The sequence below is a fragment of the Paroedura picta genome, chromosome 1 (genome assembly GCF_049243985.1).
Source record: "Paroedura picta isolate Pp20150507F chromosome 1, Ppicta_v3.0, whole genome shotgun sequence".
Lineage (NCBI taxonomy): Eukaryota > Metazoa > Chordata > Lepidosauria > Squamata > Gekkonidae > Paroedura > Paroedura picta.
The window spans coordinates 110,603,781-110,618,202 of record NC_135369.1 but is presented as its reverse complement, the minus strand read 5'-3'; the positions used below and the strand labels follow the sequence as shown (position 1 = coordinate 110,618,202).

The following is a 14,422-nucleotide window of genomic DNA, read 5'->3' as shown; positions in this document are numbered from 1 at the left end:
TACAGGCAGTCAGATGAATTTAGTTTAAATTGATAGAAAATACTATCACAATAAAGATCTTGACAGGTTGCTGGCATAACATTTAGCTCAGTCCTAGGCATGTCTACTTCTAAATCCTACTGAGTTAATATGGGAATTCCTAGCAAATGTGATTAGGACTACAATGTCCCCATACTTACTGGAATCAAACATACTTATTTCAGGTTAAAAAGCAGCAAAACAAAATATTTAGATAAAAACTTTCCCACTGGATCACAAAAAGACCTAGTTTTCATGAGGGCAAATAATTGGCTCCAGTCTACTGCATGAATACATGAACATTTTGGCTATTTTCCATTCTGCTCAGCACTGTAAAAATGGGTACCAACAACAAATGACTCACTCACCTGAGAAAGATTGCTCCAAAACTGCCTAAAGGCTCCCAAGCAACTGATCAATTTGGTTCTCTCATCTTCAGGAGTGTCCATAAACATGCTGTTGTAAACAAAACCACTGTTATTTGCCAAATTACCAAATGTACCATTCTACCAAATTACAAATGTAACCAGATGTTTACAATCCTACAAGCAAGTAAAATAGTAATGTACTTACCCAGGAAAAGCCTCCTCAATGACCTCCGTTTTCTGGAAGAAGAAAACAAACAAACATGAGCCATTCCTGCAGATAAAGTTTACTTGACTGTCTGTGTTACATCTTTTCTCCCCTGTGTTCAACCACTGCCACTCAGAGAAACCAATCGATTAAATAATCAAAACAAATCTCCTGTTGAAGAGTGATCTGCAAGAACAATTATTAGAGGATCAAAAAAATGTACAATGATCGGTATCACTAGCTAAAAGAAGGCAGAATATCCAACTTCCACATCCTGAAGTGTCGCTAATTTAGCATAGGACAGCAATCTCAAAAACAAACAATAAAAGCAGCTTTATAAGGATGGAGATCCTCCAAAACATGAGTAAAAAACAATTTTTTTACCTGGCCCTTAAAAGAACAGTAAGGTAGGTACCAGGTAAGCCTCTGAGGGGTGGGAGAATTCCACAACTCATAAAGATACCCCATTGAGTGGTACCACATCTCATTGAGATACCACAACTCATAAAGGCCCTGCCCCTGGTCTACACTTGCAGGCAGGAGTAAAAACAGAAGGGCTAGCAGTGCTTAGGGATGTAAAGTGCTGGGGGGGGGGGGAGGGCACAAGGAAAGTTTTAGTCATGGCCTTTTTCAATTTTCTGATGAGAAAAGCTCAATTTTTGGGGAGTACTGGGGAAAAAAACCCTACTGTGAGCAAACTTAAGGTGATCCTGTAGCGTTTTTAAGCCAAGAGACGTTCAGAAGTGTTTTGCCAATACCCACCCACTCACACCTCTCTTATACCTACGATTCATTGATGACATTTTCATCATCTGGACACATGGTAATGAAACCCTGGACACTTTCTATCAGGCAGACAATGACTTTCACCCCACCACCAACATGACAATGAACCAATCTATGCAATACATTGTCTGGACACTACAGTAGAAATACACAATGGACGCCTAGAGACCACATTATACTGGAACCCTACTGACAGACATACATACATACCTGCATTCCTCTAGCTATCATCCTAAATACACCAAATGATCCATTGTATATAGCTAGGCTCTACGCTACAATTGCATCTGCTCCAACCCTACAGACAGGGATTCTCATCTGAGAGATCTGCAACAAACCTTTTTGGAACTTAAGTACCCATCTGAAAAAACCAGGAAACAAATTAACAATGCCAGAATGATATCTAGAGAAAACTGTTACAAGACAGGCCCCAAGGAGACAATAGCAAGATACCGCTGGTGGTCACATACAGCTCACAACTCAAAACAGTTCAACACATCATCTGCGACTTACAACCTCTACTGGAAAATGACAGTTCTCTTTCACAAGTTCTTGAGGGGGGGGAGCAAACTTTTTCTTGCACACAGACAACTCCTTAACCTCAAACAACTTCTCACCCATGATAATACAACATCTAATTTGAACATGAATACTGGTACAGAGCTTGAAACAAACCCAGATGTCAACTTTGCCACATCTACCCAAACAACACAATCACTGGACCCAACATCATCTACACCACTAAAGGCTTATTCACATGCTCATCTTCTAACATTGTATATGCCATCAAATGCAAACAATGCCCTTCCATTCCCTAAAAAGGACAAACTCTATGCCAAAGGATAAATGCACACAAATCTGACATCAGGAACTTTGTTGTTGTTATTTTTATTTTTATTATTATTTTTATTATTATTATTATTATTTCGATTTATTTCCCGCCATTCCCAAATGGCTCGTGGTGGGTTAAAACCCCATTAAAACTGCCATTAAAAGACTTACAACCATCATAACATGGCGGCGCAATAATAAAATCCCATTCCTACCTCCATTCCTATAAGGGGGGGGGCGGAGGAGAAGAAAGTCAACGATGTTCAAGAAGAAGCCCGGGGGAGAGCAGTTGATGTGCCATGGCAGCCCCAGCCTCAACCGTAGACCTGGCGGAAGAGCTTCGTCTTGCAGGCCCTGTGGAACGTTGAAAGGTCCCACAAGGCCTGCAGCTCTCCTGGGAGCTCGTTCCACCAGGTGGGGGCCAGGACCGAAAAGGCCCTGGCCCTGGTCAAGGCTAGGCATGCTTCCCTAGTTGTTGTTGTTAGGTGCAAAGTCGTGTCTGACCCATCGCAACCCCATGGACAATGATCCTCCAGGCTTTCCTGTCCTCTACCATTCCCCGGAGTCCATTTAGGTTTGCACCTACTGCTTCAGTGACTCCATCTAGCCACCTCATTCTCTGTCATCTCCTTCTTCTTTTGCCTTCAATCGCTCCCTTCTCATGATGTGGCCAAAGTATTTGAGTTTCATCTTCAGGATCTGGCCTTCTAAGGAGCAGTCAGGGCTGATCTCCTCTAAGACTGACCGGTTTGTTAGTCTTGCAGTCCAAGGGACTCGCAAGAGTCTTCTCCAGCACCAGAGTTCAAAAGCCTCAATTCTTTGACGCTCGGCCTTCCTTATGGTTCAACTTTCACAGCCATACATTGCAACTGGGAAAACCATAGCCTTGACTAAACACACTTTTGTTGGCAGGTGATGTCTCTGCTTTTTAGGATGCTGTCTAGATTTGCCATAGCTTTCCTCCCCAGGAGCAAGTGTCTTTTAATTTCTTTGCTGCAGTCCCCATCTGCAGTGATCTTGGAACCCAGGAAAATAAAATCTGTCACTATCTCCATTTCTTCCCCATCTATTTGCCAGGAATTGAGAGGGTCCAATGCCATGATCTTTGTTTTCTTGATAATGAGGTTCAAGCCAACTTTTGCACTCTCCTCCTTCACCCGCATCAACAGGCTCTTTAGTTCCTCTTCATTTTCTGCCATTAAAGTGGTATCATCTGCATATCTGAGGTTGTTGATATTTCTCCCTGCAATCTTGATCCCAATTTGTGACTCCTCTAACCCCGCCTTTCTCATGATGTGCTCCGCATACAAGTTAAAAAGGCAAGGCGACAGTAAACAGCCTTGCCGAACTCCTTTCTCAATTTTGAAGCAATCAGTGATTCCATGCCCGGTTCTCATTGTTGCTTCATCAGGAACTACAAGACTGATAAACCTGTGGGAAAACACTTCAGTCTTCCAAGACATTCAATAGATGACATTAAAGTAGCCCTTTTATTACAAAGGAACTTCAAGAACAGAATGAAAAAGCAAACTGCTGAAATGCAAGTTATAACAACACTCAGAACAATGGAATCCCAAGGACACAACAGGGATATTAGTTTTTGAACTCACTATATGTGCTAACCTTGCATTTTTAACAAGCCTTCAGAAAGACCTAATGTCCTCTGTATTTTAAATTCTCTTATTTGGAATAATTGATTTGAACAAGTATTAGTACTGTAATTTAATAAAGGTATTGGTTTCTTAAGCTCACTATATATGCTAACCTACTATTTTAATAATCCCTTAGAAAGGCCAAATGTCTTCTGTATTTTAATTTATCTCTTTTTTTAAATAAGATTTTTATTTTTGTTTTCCAAGATTAAGGGTAATAAAATACATGCAATCTACATTGTTAATACAGAAAAAGAAAGGTTATACTCTTCATTTGATACATTTAGTCCCCCATTTCAATCCCCTTTTGTAATATTTAAAGATAATACAATGCAGATAATCTACATTATTAATACAGAAAGAAAAAGATTATGCTCTTCGTTTGATACACTTGATACCCCGTTTCAATCCCCTTTTAACTTATTTTCTTAGGTAGATCAGATAAGGGCCCCATTGTTCTTAGAAAGCCTCTTCTCTTCATTTAAGATTATAAGACTCCACATGGCTACAATATTATAGACTTTTACCCAGAGCTTATAAACTTTTTCACGTTTCCACCACATTTAAAAAGAGAAGTTTCAACATTTGTCTGCATAGTTTTAACACTTTTAACGATCATAAACAATTTATACTTAACGTGGTCTTAGAGCCATCCTCATTTCCACTAGGGAAAAGAAAACGAAAAAATAAAAGCCTACTTAGTTGTACGGAAAAATAAATATATATATATATGTATAGGTTGTTAAGGTTGTAAGCTATATAAGTGTACATTATTAAATACAAAAAATGATAAAATAGAGTCTTCATTAGTTTGTAAAATAAGGTCTTCGCTAGTTACATTTACACCTCCTCAGTTAGGTGCCTCCTGTTAGTTATGCTTTAAGTTTAAGCTGAGAGTCACTACAGAGATATGTTAATTCAAATTCAGCTTGCCTATATGGCTACGGAAAAAAGCAGGAGGAGGCTTAAGGGGGTCTCATATCGAGGCCTGACGCATCTTGTTGTTCCCGCTGACCCATGTTTTGTCCAGTTGGCCTTTGGCTTGGAGAGTGCAGTTGTAGCCTTTCCCTCGGAGTATACATCGGTGAATCTTGAAACAGTTGTACCTCCTGGGCTCCAATATCAGTACAGTTTTTTTCCCAAGAAGCTCCTTTCAGTCGATTACTTTCACAACAGGACCATATATCTTTTGATTGGTTCTTGTATACTGTTGCTTTGGAGTGGCTGTGTGTCTTCTTAGGTAGGGAGTCCTTATCTAGGCTGCAAAGCTCCGGCATCCCCTTTTCCATCTCCATAGTTTCAGATTTCTCTTCTGCTGGTAATTTCCCACCTTGTTTAGAGCTATCATCAGCCACTGTTATTGATTCATCATTCCTATTAGAGACTTCTTCCTTGCCGCCCTTGAACTCCTTGAGCATATCTTTAAGCAAGCCATCTGTATATGCTTTCAAATCTTGTGTCTGTTTATCCAATAGGTAAGCAAATCTCTTTAGCATGGACATGTTGTAGGCAATTTTGCAAATAACCAGTAGCCTACGGAGTCCTAACGAAGAGCAACAGTCTGTTTTGATATTAAAGTAATGTCTCACCAGCTGTCGTCCGTCCCTTTAATGACCTGTTGAAGCTTTTCCAAGCCTGAGTTCTCGTTCTGGCAAGCGAACTCTCGCGAGATCCTTATATCTACTTTTCAATCTCCGATTTATACACAGTGGCGAGGGGATGTTCTGGCTACCTTAACCCCTTTCTTTACCTTCTCTCATTTATCTTCCTGTCACTCTAGCTTGCTTAAGTTAAAGAAAGCAGCTTTCCACACCGAGAGTTTGTTCCAGGGGAGAAGGTGCCGGGGGAAACCCCCACTCACTGTTTGTAGGCTTGATCTGATGTCTGCCAGTTGTTTTCATTCCGGAGTTGTGATGAGTCAAAAGTCTTGCAGGGAGGAATCCAATTAGCTTTGAAGATTAAAGTAAGAGCTGTGTAGATTGCAGAGTTGTAAGGAAAGACGAAAGTTTTAAAATGGCGAACGGCACTTACTGGACCCTGTGCACACTGAGCTTGCGTTCCAGGGAATATTAATTTCCCTGCGGAACAGAGAGGCCCCAGAGATTCACAAGGAATTCCTGAGTAGATGGTGGGTGGGTTTGCGTACCCAGAACCCGATTCTGTCAATCACAGCAGCGATTCACCCTCAGTGGAACAGGAGCTCAAAGTATTCGAGCTATCTAAGTGCCATGGCTCCGGCCAATGCAGTATTTTAATTTATCTCTTAATTGGAATAACTGATGAACAAGCAGACTGTATGTAACTATGACTAGTATAACAGAATGTAGTTGGGAATACTATATATATGCTTTTCTCTGGTCTGTGAACAGAAACAGTCAAATGCTCTACTTCAAAGAAGCTGATGCCCTAGATCAGCGGTCTGCAAACTTTTTTGTGTTGCGGACCGCTGCCAATGGGTGGGGGGAGAGGGCGACCCGGCTGCCATGCATGTGTGGCAACCCCCGCGCATTCGCGTTTGCCCCCGGTGGGGGCCGCAAACGTGCACGCATGGCACTTTCGCACATGTGCGGGCCTGCCGCGAAAGCACATTTGCGCTCCCAGTGGGGTGCAAATGTGCATGCGCAGCAGCTCTGCATGCATGCATCCACAAAACTGCCACGTGTGTGCGTTTGCGGCTCCACTGGGCTCAAACGTGCATGCGCGTTAGGTCAGTGCATGTGCATTTGCGCTGCCGGCCGCACTTCCCTCTCCCCCCCTCCCGCAGCAAGAAGCTCGCTGGGCCACAAGCTAATCAGCCACTATGGCGGCTGATTTGCTTGCGTTCTGGCGAGCTTCTCGCTGCGGGGTGGGGTGGGGAGAGGGAGCCGCGGCTCAGGGCCAAGGCCTTCGTGGCCCAGCACCGGGCCACTGCTAGGGAGTTGGGGACCACTGCCCTAGATGCTTCCATGCTTGAAAGGATAGGGGGGGGGCAGAAGGGCAAGATTATAGGTAACTGTTGTCAGCAATTGATTATCTAGTTGCCCATTATTCTTTTAATGAAAAAATATATATTGAACCCAAGATGTTTTTCATGCAATTCAATCTCAAGTGAACAAAAACAATCAGGTAGGCTGTCCTGCCCCTGGCTGAATCCCCCTCCAACTTCTTCCACATGGAAGAAGTGCCAGCCCCTCTACTGTGCTGATGATCAGAAGTGAGCCAGCTGGTGAGTGAGCTGGGAGGAAGGTATGGGGGTCCAGGGACCACGGTTGGGGGGAGGGCAGTTGCCCAGTGGCTGGGGCCTGGGAGGGAGAGGGAGCCAAACCCTAGTCTTCACTGTGTGGTGGGGGAACAGGACCGCAGCCACCCAAGGGGTTGCCTCACCTGGCAAGCTGCTGGGCCTGGCCTTGATGTCATGGCAGGGCAGCCTACTGCTGGTGAGAGCCAGGGAGGAGGACATGGAGGAACCATGAAGTGAGCCCTCGCTGCCACCTATGGGCCTTCCTGCCTCAATTTGTTTTTCATCCTCATGGCTTCAAAATTTCTAGAGATTGTACATCTTTAGGAAGACTACTTATGAGAAAAGGTGGTCATTCGGATACCTCAGATTATAGCCACAAGCTGTTAAAGACCTACACGTAAGAACCAGCACTTTAAAATGTGCCCCAAAACACATTTACCTACAAAGCTCGTTTTTAATTTATATCCGAGTTTGCTCTCTTAACAGGACCAAAAGCAGGACAACAAGACTAAGCTAGCTTGATGTAGAAAAGCAGCAGCTTTTACTCTAGAGCCAGTTTGATTCCCCACTCCTCCACATGCAGCCAGCTGGGTGACCTTGGGCTAGTCACAGTCCTGATAGTGCTGTTCTCACAGAGCAGCCCTGCCAGAGCTCTCTCAGCCACACCTACCTCACAGGGTGTCTATAGTGGGGAGAGGAAGGAAAGGTGGTTGTAAGCCACTTTGAGACTCCTTTGAGTAGTGGAAAGCAGGGTATAAAACCCAAGTCTTCTTCTACCGCATCAATCTCTCCTCTATCCTAGCAAATTGTTGTTCAATGGAACTCAATCCTAGTAAACTAAAAGGAAACAAGAAGTTTCCACTAAGGAGGAAGCATTAGCTAGCCAGGACCTGAAGTGTGGAATGCCCAAGGATCCCTTTTATTCCCAGTGTACTTTAATCTTTATGTTGTACCTTTGGCTGGGATCCTCAGGCACTCTGGATGACACCTAGCTTTACAATTTATTGTCTAATTCCAAGCATTTAGAAGCAGCTGTGAAGGTCCTGAGCCAGTGTCTTAAGGCTGTTTGGGAGTAAATATACCAAAGTGGTTTGGAGTAGGCATGCGTGATTCATTTTGGATAGTCCGAATAGTACCTGAATCAATGTTGATCTGGACACTTTTTGGATAAATCAGGTCTGAATCGCATTTCCCCTTAAGTTAAACTGCCCAAATCATTGACCCATGATTTGGGCTCAACACAGCCTTATGGAAATCAGGCAGTTTAAAGGGACCAATTTTTTCCCTTTTCATTCTGTGGTCTGGAGTGGGGGACTGAGGTAGAAGGCACCAAATTTGCAGTGTAGCTGTAGGAGCCTCTACTCAAAAGAACCCCCAAGTTTAAAAAATATTGAATCAGGGGATCCAATTCTACGGGCACCCTGTTTGGGTTCCAATGGTAAAAGACAAGAACAAAATCTTCATTGGAAAAAATGGAGGTCAGATGGGAGCACCCTCTTTGGTTGCCCGTAGAATTGAACCTCCAGGCCCAATTTTTTTTAAACTTGAGGGTTCTTTGGAGAAGAGGCTCCCACAGCTACACTTCAAATCTGGTGCCTCTACCTCAAATCCCACCCCAACCCCAGACCACAGAACAGACAGAAAGGGGATATTTCCCATTGAGTCTTCTTCTTAATGGCACCAAATCCGAACCAGGGTAGGGTGCTTCAGATTTGGCCTGAATCCAAAATAGTCTGGGTTTTTTGTGTTTTTTTGGTAGGGGTGTGTGTGCATATGCCATGCCTAGTTGAGAGTAAACTAACCAAAGCTTAATCCAGACAAGAAGGGGGTGATTCTGGTTGGGATGAGTATATATTGGCCTACTGCTGATTTCCTGGATCTAGACTGCTTTGAGCTCATTTTCGTAGATTGAACAAAGGCCCTGTGGGTGCTCTTTAACGGACTTATCACTGGATAAACAGGCTGCTATTGTTATGAAGAGACCCTGAGAATTCGCCAACCAAACACTAATCCATGCTACTGTAACTTCGGCTGTAACATGCTGTGTGTGGGGCTGCCTTTGAAGACATTTCTGGGGTCAGCCACTTGCAACAGATTACTCCAATACTGTACCAGTTATTTGCTTCCATGACCAATTCAAAGTTTTAGCTACTACTAGAGGTTGACTAGTACATGAAAATGCTAGAGGGCGTCACCCCAAGGGTCAGACATGACCCGGTGCTTGCACAGGGGATACCTTTACCCTTTACCTTTTAGAGGTTGACTGGATATTATAGCTGAGTTTGCACCAATATGGAGACGACATCAAGCTTTAGCAGAGCCCAGGGAGTCTGTAGAACAGGGATAAAGGTGTACCCTGAGAGAATATCAGATGTATCGTAGCATGGGGGATTTCAAGATGGTGGCCACATGGAGACAGTAGTGACTGCTGCCCACCAATGCTAGCCTCTGCAGGGCTGCACATAGCAACAGCAGCTTTGGCAGCCTTGCCCTGACCTCTCCACCTGGAGCCAACAGCCACAGCAGTACAAAAAGCTGGCAGCCTCGACTTGACCGCCCCGCCCAGAGCTGGCAACCACAGCAGTTCATGGAGCTGGTAGCCTTGGCTTGACCTCTCCACCCAATCAGCAGCTGCAACAGTTCACTGAGCTGGCAGCCTTAGCTTGACCTCCCCACCCAGAGCTGGCAGCTCCAGCAATTCATGGAGCTGGCAGCCTCAGCTTTACCTTCTCAACCAGAGCCATCAGACTGGGCTTTTTTCAAGACAAGAGGGAGATCTCATTAGAACCAGGCACCACAGCAACCACCAGATAGCATTTTGGGGAAAGGGTGAGAAGGACAATAATCGTAATTGCTTTACCTGAGTTAGACTATACGTATTAATGATGCTCGATGACCCTTTGAGTAACGGAAGGAAAAGCTATTCCTTGGGAATAAAGGTGCTAAGTATTGCTACATTAGGGCAAACTGGTGCATGGGAGATGATTGGAAACTGATGAAATTAGTTGCAAGTTCTTGGGAGAACTATTTACCTAAGTCAGTGGTCCCCAACCTTTTTATCATCGGGGACCACTCAACGCCTTTTACTGAGGCCTGGTGTGGGGGGTAGTTTACTCCTCTACTCTCAACCACTGCCCTAACGCTCTCTGATCGCTATGGTAATGTTTAAACATCCCTTCAAAATAAGATACAGACACACCACAACAATGAACATAAGGAACATTTTATTTTCATGGAAATTTTAACTCATGACAATGACAAATCAATGGGAACCCTGAGCTTGTTTCTCTGCAACGAGATAGTCCCATCTGGGAGTGATGGGAGACAATGGCCCATTATGCACGGCCGCCGAAACGGCGATTTCGGGTCACATGGAAAACGCAGAAGGGGAAGACGCGACGCATACTGGTTATGTACGGGGCGGGGCGCAACGGCGGCAAAACTCAGAGTAACCGATTATGCACGCGGCGATCCGGGCGCCGCTTCTGGTTGCGCCCCGGTCACCCGGAAGCTGCGCTTTCTTCCGCGTTTCACTGACGCGGCTTTTTCGGCGGCATGCACCGAAGCTGTGGCCAGTTGCAGCCGGCTCCGTGCGTTATCAGTGATTTTAGTCGCCGCCATTCCACCCCGAATGTGTGCTAAAACCCCCGTGCATAATGGGTCAATGACAACCGAAGTGTGTTGTAAAGGGCTGGAGGGGGGGTGAAGTAAAGGGCCGGGGGGGAGGAAGAAGGCGTCCTTCGGGGCCCACCTCCAATTAGTCGAAGGACCACATGTGGTCCGCAATCCACAGGTTGGGGATCGCTATCCTAAGGTATGTATCTCCCTGGGGTGGAGGAGGTTGCCAGCAGGTCAGCCACTCTTTCCCACATGTTCAAAACTATATGTCATATTTGACTCTGGCTGACATCCTTTTTGTGTCCTCTTGGGCTTGCATTTATGACACCTATTTCATGTCATTTTTGGCCAAGAAGCATGTTGCAATCAATATTTGAAATTATATTGAATGAAGGGTGTCCATGCTTTGCTATTTCTAAACTACTCCCCAATAAGAGGAGGAATCTGACTGCTAACAGGTCAGGCTGCCAGAGAGAGCTGATAGAGAGAGGGAAAGTTGAAGATGAGGAGGCAGATAAGGGCTGGTTGGCTGACATGTGGAAAGGAAAGAAGGAAGCAAGAAAAGAGGAGAGAGAGGTTTTCAGGAAAGGGAAAGAAGAGACAGTGGGGGTGGGGAAATGAGTTGCCCCACAAGCCTGTGCAGGACTCCCATTTGTGATGCCCTATTTTAAGATTGTCAATATGGCAACAGCCAAGTCATGGGTTGTCTCAATGGTTGCTGCAGTCCTCTGAGTGGTCTAAAACAGTGGTCCCCAACCTATTTATCACCGGGGACCACTCAATGCCTTTTACTGAGGCCCGGTGGGGGGGTAGTTTACTCCTCTACTCTCAACCACTGCCCTAACGCTCTCTGATCACTATGATAATGTTTAAACATCCCTTCAAAATAAGATACAGACACGCCACAACAATAAACATAAGGAACATTTTATTTTCACTCATGAAAATATTCACTATTTTAACTCATGACAATGACAAATCAATGGGAAGGAACCCTGAGCTTGTTTCTCTGCAACGAGATAGTCCCATCTGGGAGTGATGGGAGACAATGACACCCGAAGTGTGTTGTAAAGGGCTGGGGGAAATGAAGTAAAGGGCCGGGGGGGGGGGGGAGAAAGCGTCCTTCAGGGCCCACCTCCAATTAGTCGAAGGACCACATGTGGTCCGCAGCCCACAGGTTGGGGATCGCTAGTCTATGAGACTGGAGACCAAAGACACCTTCAATTCCTGAATTCAGGAAGCTATGTAAAACAGTTAATTGATGATGATATTATCTGTTCAATCGTGTCCGACCTTCGGGATTCCATAGGAAAGTTTCCTCCATTCGTCTCTGACTGCAATCAATGACAGCTTCTTTTAGTTGGTTGATGGTCATCCCTGTATCGGCTTTGATCGTGTCAAGCCAGCGGATCCTTTGGCGACCACGTTTCCTTTTATTGCTGACCATTAACAGTTGATTACCCAGGGCTTTTAGTGGAGGATGCATAATGTTTGACAGATTTGGATAGACTTTTTAATCTATGTGCTATTTTTAGTTAATGGAATTACTATATCTTGTGTCTTTGCAATTTATTATTGTACTGTTAATGGCAATGAATCAAATCAACCACTAGTCCAAAGCACCTCCCAAACCTCTGATCACTGTATCCTTAAGAGTCCATCATAAGAAATGCACGCTACCTAAAAAATCTGAAAAGCACCACTGCTTCCAAAGCTAGTTCATACCCTAGACCCAAAAACAAACCAATACTCTGCAAGCTAGTAACACATTACAGCACAAACGTTTGTTTTCCAAAACCTACTACTTTAGAAGAAAATCAATCTGTCAATGGACCATGAAAAATTACACCAAAATCAGAATGTTGCTATTATGGTTCCGGAATTCTACAACCAAAGGCATTGTCACTCCAAGGCACACAGCCCATACCTCCAACCAGAAATGTCGTCGCCCACGCCACTGATTTGCCCCACCCACGGGTTGCCAGCTCTGGGCTGAGAAATACCTGGAGACTTTGTGGGTGGAGCAGGGAGTGGGTGGGATTTGGGGCGAGGAGGGAGGGAACCTAGTGGAATATGATGCTACGAAGTCCACTCTCCGAAGCATCCCTTCTCCCCAGGGGAACTGGCCTCTTTAGTCAGCAGATGAGCTGTCCCTCCATCCAGGGGATCTCCAGGTGCCACCTGGGGACTGGCATCCCTGCCCTGCCCTGCCCTGCCCCACCCTCCTGTCTCCCCTCATCCCCGCCAGTGCCTTACTGAATTCACACCCTCAACTCCGGCCCGTAAAGGCTGCGCTCCTTCACACCGCCCGCCTTCCCTTCCCTTCCCTTCCGGACACAAAAGAGTCACGGCCTCTCTTTCCCTCCGCAGCAGGCGAGGCTGCCTTCCCCCCTTGGCCCCACCCGAGCGAGCCATCCCTCGGGGATGCCGGGACGGAAGGCAGGCGGCCGCTGTCTTACCACCACCTCCTCGAAGATGCTCTGCAACTGGGTCTCCATCGGCACCATCGTGATGGCCGCCCCCTTGCTGGCCAGGAGCCGGGCGAGCCCGCGGAGAGCGCTCCGGAGGTGTTCCCTTTCACTTCCGGGAGTCGCGCTCACAGCCCGCCCCGTCGCTGCTGGGGCCTCGCGGCAATCCCGGCAGCGCTTCGGCCAGTCCTCAGTTTAGGTGCCCAAGAAATATGGTGCAAGTTTAACTAAAGGCGATGCGCCTCACTCAGTTCAGTGGGAGGTGGAAACAAATGTGATTGCAGCCCGACCCCTTAGGACGGAGTCCCCACGGAATCTGCAAGAGAGCCTATGCGGTATCCAAAACCAAAGCGCGGATTGGGCCGAAAGAAAAACCACAAAAACAGCCTCGCAGGGTCCATCTAATCCAGCATCTTGATTAGTACAGCGGCCAAACGTGGCGGGTCAAGAAAAGCCTACCCTGCTGCCGCTTGGCGGCACTGGTATTCAGAAATCTGCTGCTTCTGGATGCGGAAACCCCCCATTAGCCACCATGACTAGTAGCTATGGATGGAGTTATGGTCCATGAATATGCCTAATACTGTTTTAAAACTATGCTGGTGACTATCACTATGCCTATTAGTTGTGAATTCCACAATTTAATTACTCTGTGAATTAAGGGCTTTTGTCTGCCTAGAACCTATTGCCCAACAACTTCATGGGGCACCCCCGCCCCGCAGTTCTAGTATTATATACTACTTTTAGTTAAGAACAACCAAAAACACTATGCAAACTTTCCATAACGTGTCATTAGGCTGGATGTTAAAAAAAAGGGGGGTATATAGTACCTTTTATTAAGATCCTCAATTCTCCAGCACTTATTCGGCTGAATGGAAAACAGGAAATGGGGTGGATCATGCAATGCTTTTTTAAAAATTAAGGCCATCTTAAAACACTCAGTCAGTCAGTCAGTAACCTTTTATTGGCATAAAATGTATAAGACATATAAAAATAGGGTTTAAAATTTCAACAAAATAATAAAATGGGGTTTTATCAACAAAAATCAACAAAATAATAAAATGGGGTTACATGACCAAACAGATCTTAAAATGATTAAATAAACTATAAGAGATAAAATACAAGGTAGGCAGCATATTATAAAAGCATCTTAGTTAAAACTCTGGCAACTAAAATGGTTATCTCTGGGTCTTTGTCAGAGAGCAGAAATTGCAAGGTCATAGATTTACTTACAGAAGGCTTGTTTCCCAGCAACTTAA

The 14,422-nt window shown here is 45.2% G+C and overlaps 1 protein-coding gene across 2 annotated transcripts in view; it reads right to left on the bottom strand.

The window, feature by feature from the left end:
* MED23 (mediator complex subunit 23) overlaps positions 1 to 13,313 on the bottom strand; it is a 64,731-nt gene extending 51,418 nt beyond the window's left edge. Inside the window, exons 1-3 of one of the 2 annotated variants that reach the window (XM_077352816.1) lie at positions 13,158 to 13,313; positions 592 to 623; positions 387 to 474 (exon numbers count right to left, since the gene is read on the bottom strand). In XM_077352816.1, the coding sequence (XP_077208931.1) occupies positions 387 to 474; positions 592 to 623; positions 13,158 to 13,205 (168 nt within the window). In that variant the 5' untranslated portion in view covers positions 13,206 to 13,313. The remainder of the gene's footprint in view (positions 1 to 386; positions 475 to 591; positions 624 to 13,157) is intronic. The other variant, XM_077352824.1, reaches the window with a different exon arrangement.
* Between the last annotated feature and the right edge of the window lie 1,109 nt (positions 13,314 to 14,422).